At 45.5% G+C, this 14,605-nt stretch overlaps 1 protein-coding gene across 2 annotated transcripts; it reads right to left on the bottom strand.

Moving 5' to 3' along the window:
* Positions 1 to 42: 42 nt before the first annotated feature.
* On the bottom strand, positions 43 to 14,588 carry sf1 (splicing factor 1). Of its 2 annotated transcripts, XM_088368435.1 has the most exons (14): positions 14,295 to 14,583; positions 13,073 to 13,500; positions 9,116 to 9,388; positions 8,307 to 8,438; positions 5,742 to 5,817; positions 3,409 to 3,561; positions 2,945 to 3,034; positions 2,689 to 2,872; positions 2,499 to 2,614; positions 2,226 to 2,333; positions 1,962 to 2,157; positions 1,681 to 1,879; positions 1,302 to 1,466; positions 43 to 1,224 (listed from the first exon to the last, which is right to left on the bottom strand). In XM_088368435.1, exons 2-14 carry the CDS (start codon positions 13,476 to 13,478, stop codon positions 881 to 883), a joined length of 2,442 nt encoding a protein of 813 aa, XP_088224561.1. In that variant the 5' UTR covers positions 13,479 to 13,500; positions 14,295 to 14,583; the 3' UTR covers positions 43 to 880. The 2 variants fall into 2 exon arrangements, with proteins under 2 accessions (XP_088224561.1, XP_088224562.1); XM_088368436.1 differs by lacking the exons at positions 43 to 1,224; positions 1,302 to 1,466; positions 1,681 to 1,879; ... (7 more) ...; positions 8,307 to 8,438; positions 9,116 to 9,388 and adding an exon at positions 9,998 to 11,403 and having other exon boundaries at positions 14,295 to 14,588.
* Positions 14,589 to 14,605: the final 17 nt, after the last annotated feature.

The following is a 14,605-nucleotide window of genomic DNA, read 5'->3' as shown; positions in this document are numbered from 1 at the left end:
CTGAAAATTCCTTAAAAAAAAAATCTTGTAATGAGGCATCACTCAGTCCAATGAATCAGTTTATTTCTAAACAAGCAAGTTAATTTAAACAAGTGACGGAAGAACATTGGAACTACAATTACTTGGTTTGTTTGGCCTTGCAGAAGCAAGATAAACCGTAGAGCTTTATTCTAGATTGGTGTACTGGTGAAGAGTCTTAAGAAAAAAAAATCAAGTGACTCTCGACATTCAAATAGTCCAGGAGGGATTTGGAGGCCAATTTTCACCCCTGTTGAAACTCAAATGACACAACTGAAAAACATGCAGACAAATCTTCAAAAACTAAAACACATCACATCTTATTACAAAAATATTACTCTTTGCCAAGGACTCGTTCCGCTCCAAACACAATCAACTCTTGAAACGAAACGCGCAAGTCATCAAAGTCAACCTTTGAGGTTTTTTATTCAGTAGACAAACAAAAAAACTGCATATTACTGCAGAACTGAGGCCTGAGAACGAGTGTTTACAGACACACACAGAGATGGAGTTTTTTGCATTCATACAAGCTTTAAAAAGAGAACAACTCTTTCATTTAGACAAAGTGAACTAACGTCCTATCTGTCATAAACGCACGTTGACAATAGAGGACCCGTACAAAACTAGAAATGCGTGCTCGTCGACGACCGCATTGCATCCCACCGGGCATCTGTCAATCATACCGAATGGCCTGCTCTTCGTTTCAAACTTTGGATTTCAAACTGACTGAAATGTTCCAAGTATTTGTCTGCCTGCCTGGTGTCATACCCCAAAAAAATAAAATAAAATAAAAAAGCACTGGATATAGATATGACCTCAGTCTTTCGGATGTGACGTGGGCGCTTCTCTTCACATTGGGTTTTTAATTTTGGGGCGGGGGAGGCGGCGGTGCCGGCGGCATACCAAACGGCGGCATGCCCGGTACCCCCATGCCCATCATGACAAAATTGGACGGGTCCATTGGCGGCGGGGGCGGCGGCGGGGCGTACATCATGCTGGCCGAGCCGGGGGGTGGCGGCGGCGGAGGAGGGGGGGCACCGGGGGGCAGAGGCGGCTGGACTCCCGGGGGCGGCTGGACTCCCGGGGGCGGCGGTACCATGGAGGCGCCCATCGGAGGTGGGGGCTGGGGTGCCGAGGCCGTGGGCTGCTGTGGCTGTTGCCATGGAGGGAGAGAGCCTGTGCCTGGGCTGGATGTGGTGGGGGTATCTGCAACAAGAAAAGAAAAAAGTGAGGGAGGGGTGAGCAGAGAATGAAAGAGTGTGTCCGTTTTCTTATGTTCTTACTCTGTTGCCACGGCATCGGCGTGCTTGTCGCCATGCTGCTTGTCGGAGGAGGCGGAGGAGCTTGCTGTTGCCACGGCGGCAAAGGACCGGAAGGGGGCGGCGGCGGCTGATTGTTGGGAGGTGGCGGCGGAGGTGGCATCATGCCCATCGGGGGTGGCATCATGCCTGAAAAGGACAACAGTTGTTACGTGACGGCAGTAATTGACAACAAAGTCTCACCACACACACCGCAAACTAAAGAAATGTTTTCACATTTACTTTTGAAGTGGGTTTTATTCCCATCAAATCAGCGAAATGCATATTTGGTGGACTTTCTGGAAACACCCCGATATGGTCAAGGATGGCACCAAACGTGTCCAAAGGGGGTTCTTGGACTCACCCATGTGGTGTCCGTGGGGTCCTGGGCCATGGCCCATGGGCGGAGGGGGAGGTTGCATCCACGGGGGAGGCATGCCGTTTGGGTTGGGGGGCATGCCCATGCTGGACATTGGAGGAGGGTAGTGTTGAGGGCCTCCTCCGTGCATGCTGTGGTAGTTTCTGTTGTCGTTGGAGCTGGAGCTCACCCAGGGAGGCCGGCTCTGTGGAGAGATACGCGATGCGTCAGAAACAAACAGGAGGAGCTCCGTCTGAAAAACACATTAAAAAAAAAAAAAAACATACCGGGGGTGCCTGGCTGCTGTTGGGCGCAGAATGCCGAGGGGGCCCTCCTTGCCCGCCGGAGTGCCCCCCGCCGGACGACGGCAGCGGGGCTTCCCCCAGCTCGGCCATGAGCGACAGGTACTCCTTATCCATACGAGCCTTATCCTGTGCCGACTGGGGAGGCTCGCCACCCGCCGCTCTTTGGGCCGCGAAGGTACTGCGCCGCACAAACGTGAAGACATTTAGTTTGGACGTCTGCATAAAGTGGATGGATTTTGTCCTTACCTGGTGTACTTGCAGTCAGAGGAGATGTGGCCCGCTCCGCCGCACTTGGTACACAGCGTAGTGTTGGTGATGCTGCGGGGTTCCGTGTTCTGCCAAGGACGCAGGATCCTGCCAACACATTTTGGAGCTACTTTTCTGTTTCTCTTCAAATTTCACCAATAAAATAAAAGACAGATTTTTCCCCACTCGTCGCTTCATAAATGAGACAAAATAGTTTCCTCTATCGCATCTATTTCCTGTTATTGTGGCCCCGTTTCGAAGCCCTTAACCAACCTGTTGTCGTCTTCCCTCAGGGTGCCGTTGAGCCTGGCGAGCTCTCTCAGCTGCATCTTGCGCAAGTCGTTCTGGTCCTCGGGCGTCTCGATGCCTTGCTTCAGGATATTGCGGATCTGAGGGCGTATCGTTGATTAACTTAACAGGCGCCGGACGCCAGAAGGGAAAAGGCAAATGCCAAAGTAAATACCTGGTCCACGGCTTTCTTGACATTCTCCATGGTGTTGGCCGTGACCAGAGCGTGCAGAGGCTCGTCCTCGCCGGGAAGCATCTGGCCGTCCTTCCTGCCCACCTTGCCCTCCTTCACCGAGCCTTTGCCTCGGATCATGATTTTGGCACAGCATTCTTTCTCGATGTTCTTCAAGGTGTTACCGCTGGTGAAAGAACACACACAAATAAGATCACACAAAAGATGACAGAGACTCAGACCTGCGGTTCAAACTCACCGTGGTCCAATAAGCAGACCGACAAAGTTGATCTCGGGGTATTCGTCTTGTGGAATCATCACTTTGTCGTTCACTCTGGTGGCTGGTGGTCTGCAAAAAGGGGGTGGGGCAATACACTCAGTAACATAAAAATTGACCATTTAGTTGCCATTACTGGACAAAATCAACAGATTAACAGATAAAATTATTGTTAGTTGCTGCCCTAATTGTAAATAAAAGAAAATACATACAAACACCTCCATACACTCACCAGGTTTTAGTTTGATAAATAATTGATGAAAAAACAAACTTAAAAAGGATTGTTTTCATTTAAATTGACTAATAACGACTCAATATTCCTATTTTTTATTTAACATTACATAATTACATACAAAATAAAATGTCCTTTATGCTAAAATGAAACTTTTTTTTCCTCCTATAATTTATGCATTTCTATGTATTTTTTGGAAGCAGAGAGGACCTACTTATAATCCGCAGGCGGTTTGAACTCGGGGTTGAGTCCGACCATTTCGGTGATGAGGGCGTGTCTCTCCTCCTCGATCTTCTTGCGCGTGCGATACTCGCGCGTGTTCAGCCTCTTGCCCTCGCTGTTGTAGATGGGCTCCGGCGAGGGAGACCTGCAGTCAGAAGGGAGACAACGAGGAAAACCGTCAGCGCCTTTTTTTCCTCCGACGCCTGATACGGGCCGATTGGCAATTACGTAATCAGAACATCTACCTACGGCTAAACCATTTTTTCTCTCTCTCTCTCCCCCTTCTTTTTTCTAACCGTCAAGGTGAGATCACGCCATGGCATAAAATGCGGATCTAGTGAATAAGAACCGCTGCGTCTAACGTTTGTCGTTGCTTCACGAATAGGGCAGGTGACGCACGGGTCACGCGCTGTCCAATGAGATTGGGAGTGACCCAGAGTTACTGTTAAGTTGGTGGCAAGCAAACGCGTGGCCATAGTTACACCTGCATACAGGATTGTTGGCCTAAAAGAGAGAAAAGTTGGGAGGAAAATGAAATCCTAAGCAGAGGCGCTGAGAGCCGCTCGGTGCCGACGTGGCGTGGCGGAAGAGGTCCGTACCTCCCCGTGGATGCTGAAAACCTGCGTTGCCGCCTTAGGGAGGCTCTGTGCTTGAAAAAGGGGTTAGGTTGACGTGGGGGGTAATTTGGGTTAGAGCAAAGGAATTAGGATTAGATAGCCATCCACCTTTTCCTACATTTGCTCTCCCGGCGGAGAGACACATTGGTTCACAAAGTGACGGACGGGAAGCGCATAAAGGGAGACATAAAAAAATAAAATAAAGAAAATAAGTCCAGCCGGCGGTGAGGCACCTCCGCTTGATTGTCCTAATAGATTAGGAGGCAATGCAGCAGCTGCAAAAATCAACCTTTGGGTTGCTGTGAAAACGGCCGCTTGTCTCGATAAATTGGCCGCCGCTTAAGCAGTGCAGTCCACATGCTTACATGTAATTGTTTCATCAAACCTGAAAAGTTGAAGTGATGAAGCCACAGACTTGCCGGAATTATCGTTGATTTAGCGACTCGAGTTTCCTGCCGCGCTCGTTAGGCGGCGATTTGCCACGTCGCCGTCGTGAACGGTTAAAAGACGGCAAGGTGGTGTTTACCAGGTTAAATGATTGAAGTAGACAAAACCGTCTTTCATATTATTTCATGGTACATTTGCCTTCGTTTTGGGGTAAGTCTAACCTAGAGGACCAAAAGACTTGTGCCTAGCAAACCTCATCTTGCTCGTTGGAATACAGACAAATTTATTGCTTGTGGAAAGTGGGGGGCTGAAAAAACAAATCAATCGCAAGATTGAGGGAATTCAAATATTTTTCAATATTGTTTGGCCCTAGTGTATGGTTTGTTGGAGGAGATTCTCTTTGAACAGATGGGGGATGACATTGCAACGTGTCAAACTGATTTACGATTGCAATTTGGCTGAGCCACGGTCTCTTGTGATTGTGACGAAAAAATAAAGATGGCCGACGTGGAATCGAGCTCAACTCGATGCTGTCGGCGGACCCAATTGGACTGTTTAGGTGAGAGTTTGTATTACGTGTCGACCGAGACACTCGCGACAATAAAAAGTTTCTAAGGGTTTGCCGCCAAAATGTCGTTATGCTAACAGGCTCACAAATGAGAAACTGCTTAAGAGAGGAAAGGTCAAGTTGACGCACTTGGAAGAGGAAGCCACTTCCTGCGGGGACATCTGTTGCGGACACTGAACTTAGCTGCTAAACTCAAATATGTAAAGCGATATTCTTTTCCCTAGCTGTCCACTAAGAGAGGAGCAACAGGCTATACGTGCGTCTTGCTCTCTCTTTCTGTCTGGTTTAAATTAAAAAAAAAAAAAAAGACAAATTCCTCTCAACGTGTTAAATTGTTGAATGCTTGTCGAGGCAAACCTGTTTGAAAAAAAATCATTACGGAAGGAAGTGTAACACAAAACCACTACCGGCCAAAAGAGGAAAAAAAAATTCTATCATTAATTTGACATAACAGTACTCAAAATCCGAGCAAATATTCAAATATTAAAAAAAACATAAGATTATTTCGTCCAGATCTTTTACTGTACTGTGGTGTCAAACCTCGACCTACAATCTATGCAAGCCATGATGAGGAGCTATCAATGTCTACATTTAGGATTTTAAAAACTACTTCTGTCAAGTCTAACACATCTTAAGATTCATTCTAACCACAACACAACAGAGGAATGTCATAAAAATGAGCACTTCCAAAAAAAAGTAAGTCAATAAAGGTAGAGAAAATGTTACTGTTGATGGGTTTAATCTTTTTCCGACCTGTCCTCAGGGTTAACAGGGATTCCCAGGTCTCCTGTACGCAGTTTACGTGTCAGGTCTTCGATCTGCAGTTGGACTGGAAGAATTCAGGTTAGGAAAGAAAAACAAGGATGGGGAGAAATGTGGTTAAGACAACACCATCAAAAAAAACGAGAGCACGGTCTGGCTCGTTTATGAGGAAACAAAAAAGGTGAAAAGCAACGAGGATTTCTAAAGCGTTACGTTACTTTGGACCCGTCTTAACATTAGCAATCGCGCTCATCTCGGACCGTGACAAAAAAACAACAGGCCAAACATCTCGCGATCGATCACCGCAAGAGTGATTCGGCTGAAATCGTTTCGCGTGTAAACATTTATGTCAGAACAGGACCAAAAACAACAACACAATGACCGAGTGTGCGGATGTGTTCAGAATCATTTGCTCGCTCCCTACTAGGGCGGTCACCATCCAATACCTCGATAATTGATTATTTCACCAATTAATCAAATAACCGGGTACGCTTTCATTTGTATTCATTTTGATTTGATTATTTTTATGCTCATTTGGAATTATTTGGTGATTAAAAAGCAATTACTCTCAGCTAGGCAATGTCACACAAGAAGAAATGATGGTCATTGTTTACTAAAATGAAAGATGATTTCCAATTTCTTACTTGGGTTAAACACAGTAAATCAATCTGCTTCCACGAAAGACTAGTAGAGAAATCAGATCATTTTGAGAAAGTGAAATCAAGCGATTTGGACTATCTAGAATCAAAAATGGCTCTGAATGATTACTCAATTTATTTATTTATTTATTATAATTAATCTTGACACCTCTACTCCCACCATTTAGTTCACTTAGCATCAGCTGACTGAACAAATACTTTGCAACGATGTTTGAAGCTGACCAAATATCGACACCAAAAAGCACCGGTCTGCTTTCTTTTTTTGTGGGATGCATTGTTGCCACTCTACGTCGGCTAGCAAAATGGCCGGCTCGCGTCACAGAGAACTAAATGGTGGGATCTTGCTATGGTGATTCCGAACACAGCCTTTTGTGTGGTTCACAGAGAGAGTTGGAGCTTTTTTTCTTTTTTTTTTTTTTAACCAATATCGCAAAGTAGTAGTACTTAGTTTCAACTGTCTCTGTGAAACTAACTGCCCATGATTAATGTACATCTGAGGTCTTCATTATTATTATTTTTTTTTTTGGTAACTACCGGTAAGTCATTTCCATTAGTAGAGATGCACTGACTGCATTTGCTCAACCACATTCATTTGCATTTATCCCCCTTACTTCCTTCAGTGGATAGCATTCAATGATTTATATTTTAGGATTACGACGGCCATTTCTAAAGAGGGTGTGGTTGTGTGGGACAGGCTCATAAAATCGGTGCACCCCTTTTTTTTAAAAAAAAAAAAAAAGTCAATGATAAAATTGTCTGGATATCAGTCGAGTAGATTTAATTGTCAGATTGCTCCTACAAAGATCCCCCCTTTGTACAGGGTGTCCCAAAAGTCACTACACACTTCCTTTATTTCTTTTCCCTATTTTCGTTCGACGAAACGAGGCAACAAGCATTCGAAAACTTCGGCTTTGCAGTTTGTGTATAATATCTTTCTTTACTGCATTGCTACTTCAATGTCAACGGGGAAGCCCGAGATTCCAAAAGCTGTGGCTTCACGTCTGTCCAAATGAAGGAAGTGGATAAATAGTGCCTTATTGGGACAGCCTGTATTGTACGTATTAGTGAATGGGCAAAAAGAAACAGCCAAGTGTGACAACGTAAAAGTGGGCAAAAATGAATGTTCACATAGCAGCTACAAACAACCATTACCAATGACTGGACATCGCTAACAATGTCAGTTCTGGAGGAAAAGGACACGCATGTGTGCTTCAGAACACCCCGTCGAGGGCCCATGAAGGCAGTGTGCGGGTGCTACACTGCTGCTGAAAGGCAATTCTAATCTAAATAATCCCCTGAAATGACTTTTTTGCCCCAGAGTAGCTGGAATGATTATTAGGTGGTTAGGTTTGCAAATGTTCAAATCGCTCGATTGGTTTGCCATTGAAGCAGCATTGCTCACACTCGGACCACCCCAGGTGATAAAATTAAATAATAATAATTAAAAAAAACGACAAAGCGGAACTTCAGCATGTTAATAAGGACATTATGAGCTTCCATGCACAGGAACCATATTGATGTGTTGTTGGAAAGGGGGGGGGGGGGGGATAAGGGGCGGTCAGGCAAGACGGTGAACTGTGACCTGCAGTTTACAGACATATCAGCAAGCGGTGGCGTTTCATCATTCAGCAGACACTACGACTTGCTAATGGGTGCCCAATGGTAAGCAAACCGCACAGCGGTGGGGAAACAAGTTCCGCAACACTTTTTCTTCGGGTGGTTTAGTAAAAACGGAATCAACAAAAGTCAATCTATATGCATCGTGTAGAAATTAAATATATTAAGAAAAATACATGTAAGGATTAACTTTCGAGATTCAAACAAGTGCTAGGGAATCATTAAACATCACTCCAACAAATGATATGAGATAAAAAATTAAATATTGTGTAAAAATTACCTATATAGGCTCTCTCTTGGTCCCGGGTCAGACCAGGGGGGATGACAGTGGGCATACCCGGTATGACAGTTTTCTGATCGGGTGTCTCACTACTCCAACGGCTTTTCTTCCTTAGTTTCTTCTGGCTGAAATCTACAAAAAAAAAAAAAACACACACAAAGAAACAAAAGAAAAAACAGCGATGTCTGACTGTTGCATATCTTTTCATTTTTCATTTCCATTTAACTGTGCAAGTGTAAATAATATTGTGGGGGCTGGTCAAGCCAAATACGTCAGTGATGGCTCAGTATAAAACTCTGTAGTGCAATTGATCAACTATAGCAAAATTCAAAACACAAACTGGGTCTCCCCCCCCCAAAAAAAAACTACAGTAAAAAAAAAATCTATCTATGAGCATATAACAAACGTCAGTCACATGGCCACGCCCACTACGAACATGCAGTCGTTAGCCCAAAGTAAAGGACGCCTTAAAATTAAACAGTTACAATTTTTGTGTGCAATTTATTAAATATTTTTAACAATATATCGCTCGGTAATTTTTTATTTGAATGAAATCAAAAGTTTTTGTCTGCGCTGGAACTGAGTTCAAACCCAATACAATGCGGAAAGTCGAATTGGTGTGTGAAGTGTTCGGAACCCACGTCAAGCATGTAGTCTACATGGACGACAAATAACACGAATAAAACAATGTCTCGTGTCTTTGTGGTCTAAGGCGGAATTTAGCCCGCGCTATGGTGCTAACTAGCCACGTTAGCGTGGTAAACTCGCCCGCGTTGGTCATAGCTTAAACAAGCAGCTGTGCTTTTTACCTTGTCCGCCGGGCTGCTGCTGTTGCGGCTGCGGCGAAAACACAGCCGGCGCGCTAAACTGGTGCGTCTGCGCAAAAGCCGTCGTTGATGGCATCGGAGATTGGAATCCTTGTAAGGTCGCAAAGGACGCGGCAGACGCCGTGCTCGGCATCATGCCGTTGCCGGCGCCGGGCCCCGCGTCGAAGCCTCGTTTAGCGCCAATGCTGGGGTGCAACTTTCCCAAAGGAGTTGCGTTTGCGCCCGTGGCCATTTTGGGCTGGTCCCGTCCACCGGCTGTCGAAAAAACACTTGGTTAATAGGGTGGACCTGAATGTGTTGATAACGAGATGAACGCCCCACGCTGTTGGTTTCGCGACCCTCTTTTCGAGAAATCAAAATGGCGCCGCGCTCAAACACCACAAAAGACTGCCGCCCACGGGAGGGAGTGAACGCAGCAGTGTGACGCTCTCCTATTGGTCGACATGAGCAGCGCCTACAACATGACGTCATAATGACATAAATCAAGCGACGTTCTGAAGCGTTTGCTTGCGCTGCTTTAGCGGCACAATGTTTTGAAAACTTTCATGATTTTCACTTTTTGAATACTAAAACTTTTTTCCATGACAGTGGCAGCCGCAAAGTTTTAGGGTTCAAATCTCGTGCGAGCTTGTCAATTTTAAACGAGTGAATGCTTGTCGAGCCAAGTCTGATCTGACAATATTTACAATTACAGTACTGTTAAATTAATCCTGACGTGTAAAAATTCAGCACAGAATAAATATTGTCTGCTCGCGAATTGAATTAAACAAAAAAAAAAGTTCAATTGTTAGTCAAGCTTTGATTATTGGAGTGATATGATGGCTACGGGTAGCATTAGTCTACTCCAAAAAACACACCCAAAAGTTGACTTATTTCTGTTTTATTTATGAGGCGACAACAAAGAAACTGTCCATATAATGAATCAATATTTAAAGGGAAAAAAAATAGTGGGTGTTTACAGCAATGCAATACCACGTTTTATTTTACTATATAACCCAGAAACATTTCTATTATACTGCAGGGGAAAGAAAAAAAATGAGGCATTCCCACTCAAACAGATGGGTAGGCCTATTAAGCTGCGCTATCCAAGTCTAAACTAAATCGTAGGCATTTTAAGCATAGTATTTACACGTTACACAAATGCCTCAAACGCGAAGCTACTGTTAGTTTCAGAACTGCAATAAAAAGCAAAAACATTTCAATACTTCGCCTATGGGGAAAAGAAATAACTCAAGATACATGCACCATGCATTAATCTTCCACTGACTGAACCACTAAAAAGGGAAAGAATGCTGCTACTTTCAAATGGAGTGGAACGTAACGTATTCACACTGATTTTCTGCCTATTAAAAGGTGGACACTCTTGAATAGGATTTCTTTTTTTTTTTTGGTCTTGACATGACCAACTGGATTTCTAATTTGGTCATACTAGTGGCCGTTTGCTAACCAACTACCAGTTGTCACGTTGTCTGGCTGAGACAAACGTCGCCGGGATCCCGCGTCTAATTAGAGGTAGTACTTATTGGCAGTCGTAGCAACGGTGGGGATCTGCGAGCCCGGATACGTGTATCCTTCGCCCTCGCCGCCGGCCCTCCGAATCGGGCTCCGGTCCCGTGTGACGAATGGGGGGACCGGTGCAGGAGGGGCCTGATATGCGTCGGCGCTAGACGACGGAGGACGGACAGCCGTGGTGGAGGGCGCGGCCGTCGCAGCAGGTGTGGGCACGGCGGCGCGTTGGTCCTCGAAATAACCGGCGCCGTACATATTGGCCCTGTACTTCCCGTAGTAGTCCACAACTCCGTACGGATCTCGCTCCTCGTAAGGCGACCGCCGCACCGGGTAGCCTGGCACCGCGCCATAGTACGAGCCGTCGGTCTGGTAGGCCCCGGCGGCGGGCACGCCGTAAGCTGGATGCGGCCCGAATCTCGCTGCGTTGTCGTAGCCCGGACCCGGTCTGAACGCCGCCGCGCTGCCGCTGTGACCGGCACCACGGGAAACGCCGGGCAGAGGAACGTAGCCGGCACCATATTCCGCTCCCGCGCCGCTGAAGCCCGCTTGATAAGCCCGGTTCTGAGCACGCCCGTCAAATCTCGAGGGATCGAATGCTTCAGAGTTTGGCTCTGAGCCGTCTCTGTGGAAGCCGTTTTGATCTAGCGGGCATTCTTTGGACCAGTGGCCTTCCTGCCCGCAACGATAACAACCCGAGCGGTCTCCCATTCCCGGCGCAGTACGGAGGCGGCTAGTCGATAGCTTCACGCTCATCAGTTTGCCTTGGAAAAGAAACACTCAATAAGGACTTGTTTGCAATCAGTATGGAAAAGAGATCAAAATCTGTACATCCAGCTTGGCTACTCCCAAATTATGCAAATACGAGATTTAATCATCACAACACATCAACACATTAAAGCTGAAATCCGTAACTTTCCAAAGTCGGGCCCGCAGCACGCCGCGATTGTGTTACAACCGTGAGCAAATTGGCTGCCGGCGCGCCGTCAAACACCCGGCGACCGACCGACCGACCGACCGTCCGCCGCACGCCTACCGACTCGCGGCTACGCAAAAAAATGCCGACGCTCGCTGTGTGCGTAAATTGTCACTGAACCACAAAACACGGTGCGACTGTCAAGGAAAAAGTTGATTGCCCTGGCCACTGTCGCTATATTACAATCATAAGAGAAAAGGGGCGTGTGGATATTTGAGACATTTCCGCATGCTTGCACTTTGGCAAAAGACTCCACGCTTTGCCTTTTGGTAAATATGAAATTGTGGCTATAGATAAGCATGATTGCACTCTTATCAGAACGGTTCGGCGGTGACTTGCCAGGTCTTGTTTTTACCTCGAAGTGTAGTTTGTTGTCTCATGTCAGTTTTGGCCATTACATCAACAACATCGCAATGCTGTTCAACTGCACTTCATATTACAAAAAGAAGCAAAACTAGTTGGGGACTGTTGACTGCTCATGAAAATTAGCCAAACAACCTCGTGTTCGGTCTCGGTTCCGTTGTTCCACCATGCAAGTAAGATGTGGTCATAAGCAAAAGCTCTATCAAATTTGTTTGGGGGAAGGGGGAGGGGGGGCGCGCAGATCGCGTACCAATGCAAAAAGCAACACGGATCATCATGCACATTCCAGTATGAGGTGCTAAATAGCCCAAATAAATATTTCTATTCAGTATCAACACCTCTGCTGGCCAGAATAGGTAGGACCGAACAAACTTTACAGAAGATGCAATATTACGGATAGCAGCTTTAGAACAATAGCTTTTTAGTACGGCTGGGCGATATGACCTCCAAAAAAAAGGGGCAATGTCCCATGCTCAAAAGAATCCAATTTTAATCCTTCTTCCCTTCTCTGCTTTTATGTTAAAAAGGGGGCATTTTTCCCCATTCTGGGATTTGCTCGACTTTTTGTTGCCAAACAAGCTTTGAAATTAACTAGCATTGTTGTTTTATACTGGTCTTTGCTTTCTTGTTTTGACTCGCCATGTAGCACTTTGAGATTCCTCCGAATGTAAAGTGTGTTATAAATATAATTTATTATTATTAGCATCAACTTGATGTGATTTCATCGCGACCATTAAGTGAACGTAAACATGGCCTTCAACGTTGATTTAAAATGTTTAACAAAAAGTAATTGCCTTCCACAGGGTCTTCAGAGGGGTCAGAAAACGTACTACCTGGGCTGTTTACTAAACTAGCGCCTGTCTGTTTGCAGACTCATTAGCACAAGCAGTGTACATTAGCAAGGACACGCCCAGAACTATAATTGTCTAATAAACTCAAATGAATCAATGATAAATCGCCCAGCCCTACTTTGCTGTTGGCCTATGACGTTTCACTCACCTGTTGCATACTCGAGACTTACCTGTTGATTCTTAAACCACAAAACACTTAAATCACACAAGACACTCCCCAACAAGCCCAGCCCAAGTGGTCACCTTTGAAAGCTGTGTTGTCTAATTGATTAATGGCCTCCATGGCATCCTCCATGCGTTCCATGTGCACAAAGGCATAGTTTTTCACTATGTCGCACTCCACCACCACGCCGTACTCTTCAAACTTGGCCCGAAGCTCCTGGTTGGTGCAGGCGATGTTGCCCACGTGGAGCTTGGTGGAGCCACGCGTCTTGCCACGGCTAAGCTCCACGTTCATGGCCTGGCCATTCAGCTGGTACTGGTGGAGGTTGCGGATGGCTTCCTCTGCCTCTGCCTTGCTGTCCATGTGCACAAAGCCAAAACTCTTCAGAATGGAGCATTCTGCTATCTTTCCGTACTGCGAGAAGAGTGCTCGCAGTTCGTCCGATGTGGTCTCGGGCGACAGGTTCCCCACGAATATTTTGACCATCGTGACTTTTTACACTTGACTCCTGCAGGGAGCGGGAGGAAAAAAAATGAGGATAAGCGGCTCGGATAATGGCTGGATAGACTGTGCTAAGAACTATAATATAATGAAGATGTTTATCGGGGAGAGCACGTTACTAATCCACCCATACAGTGTAATTTGCCAATTTAAAATAGGTAATAGATAGACTTTCTCTCTTTTGGAAAACTTAAAACACATCTGCAAAGCTGTAAACGAGCGTCTAGGCATGAGTGGTAATTCTTTTGTGTTAAGCCTCGCGCCATATTGTCGAACCTCATGCGCACAATACAATAGCTTAGCGAAATGACGCTGATGTCCCAGCAGTCCAATCTGGACTTAAATCAGTTATAGCCCCATCGTCCAACTGCAAGCATTAACGTCAATAGAAACGCTACCATTGCCGGTCTTGACTTAAACATTAGCTTTGGAAGCACTAAAGTAGCTTTAGCTTTCACAATAGCCGCCTTAGCAGCGGTAGTAGTGAGTCGCGGCCCACCCGTTTCTTAATTTAAAACAGAAAAAACGATTGAATCACACTTTAAGATCGGATCGATGTAACCATATCGAATTTATATTAAAAAATAGAAATATATAAATGAGCGTTTCAAAAGCAGTGCAATACTTTGGAACGTAACGCACGTGTAAATGAAAGCGAGAGCTATCGATTTAGCCACACTTTGACATCACTCAGACGGTTAAACGGTGAACTAGGAAACGGAGAAAATGTTTTTTTACTTTCTGGTATTCAACTAGCCAGTTAGAGTTGATTATTTTTTCGAATGCGCTTCGACGGCCTACCTGGGGATTCTTTCAGCTTTCACGATCGTGAGACTAGAAAATGGCGACGGACGCTAATGCTAACGCTGGGGGTTGGGCTGGGACTACTTTCGGCTCGTGACCGCTCTGCTCCTGTGGTTTTCATCGGTCGGATAGAAAATCAATTTAATGTAGCATTAGCGCCATCAACAGTTTATGTGCAAAAATGCACCATTACATTCATCACACTATCAATTTAAACGGCCCATACGGTTTTCGTATGCAAATTATCAGCTGTTATCAAGTCTGCTAAGGCTACTTCCGGCCTATGACCAAGTGTAACCCTCCGCGTA

This window comes from Syngnathus floridae, chromosome 1 (genome assembly GCF_059516105.1).
Source record: "Syngnathus floridae isolate MCC-2025c chromosome 1, RoL_Sflo_1.0, whole genome shotgun sequence".
NCBI classification, from domain to species: Eukaryota; Metazoa; Chordata; class Actinopteri; order Syngnathiformes; family Syngnathidae; genus Syngnathus; species Syngnathus floridae.
The sequence above is the reverse complement of the archived record's forward strand: the minus strand, read 5'-3'. Positions and strand labels throughout refer to the sequence as shown.